We start from the raw sequence: 244 nt of genomic DNA, 5'->3' as shown, positions 1-244 counted from the left end.
CCCCCAACCCCCCGGCGCCGCGGCGACTCGCCAATAAGAAGGTGGGACTGCGTGGGCTAAAGGCTGCGACTATTTAATTTGCGCTGGAGGCAGAAAGCAGCAAAAGAAAACCCTTAAAAAGGCCAGAACCACAAACCCTTATTCAGGGTTTGGGGGGCCCCCCTTGCTGTAACTCGACTTCCCAACACTCAGCGCCGAGGGCCGCCTGCTGGCCGTCGCCCCTCGAAGCCCCCGGGGGGCCCCC

General features: G+C 62.7%; 1 protein-coding gene across 1 annotated transcript in view; it reads right to left on the bottom strand.

Annotated features, from left to right (window-relative positions):
- Positions 1 to 138: 138 nt before the first annotated feature.
- ETH_00036595 (uncharacterized protein) overlaps positions 139 to 244 on the bottom strand; it is a gene marked incomplete at both ends in the record, with an annotated part of 795 nt that continues 689 nt past the window's right edge. Inside the window, one exon of the mRNA XM_013374712.1 lies at positions 139 to 244. Coding sequence (XP_013230166.1) covers positions 139 to 244 — 106 coding nt within the window.

The sequence above is a fragment of the Eimeria tenella genome, genomic scaffold (genome assembly GCF_000499545.2).
Source record: "Eimeria tenella Houghton genomic scaffold, Eth_scaff2220, whole genome shotgun sequence".
Lineage (NCBI taxonomy): Eukaryota > Apicomplexa > Conoidasida > Eucoccidiorida > Eimeriidae > Eimeria > Eimeria tenella.
This window is presented reverse-complemented; position numbering and strand designations above follow the sequence as displayed.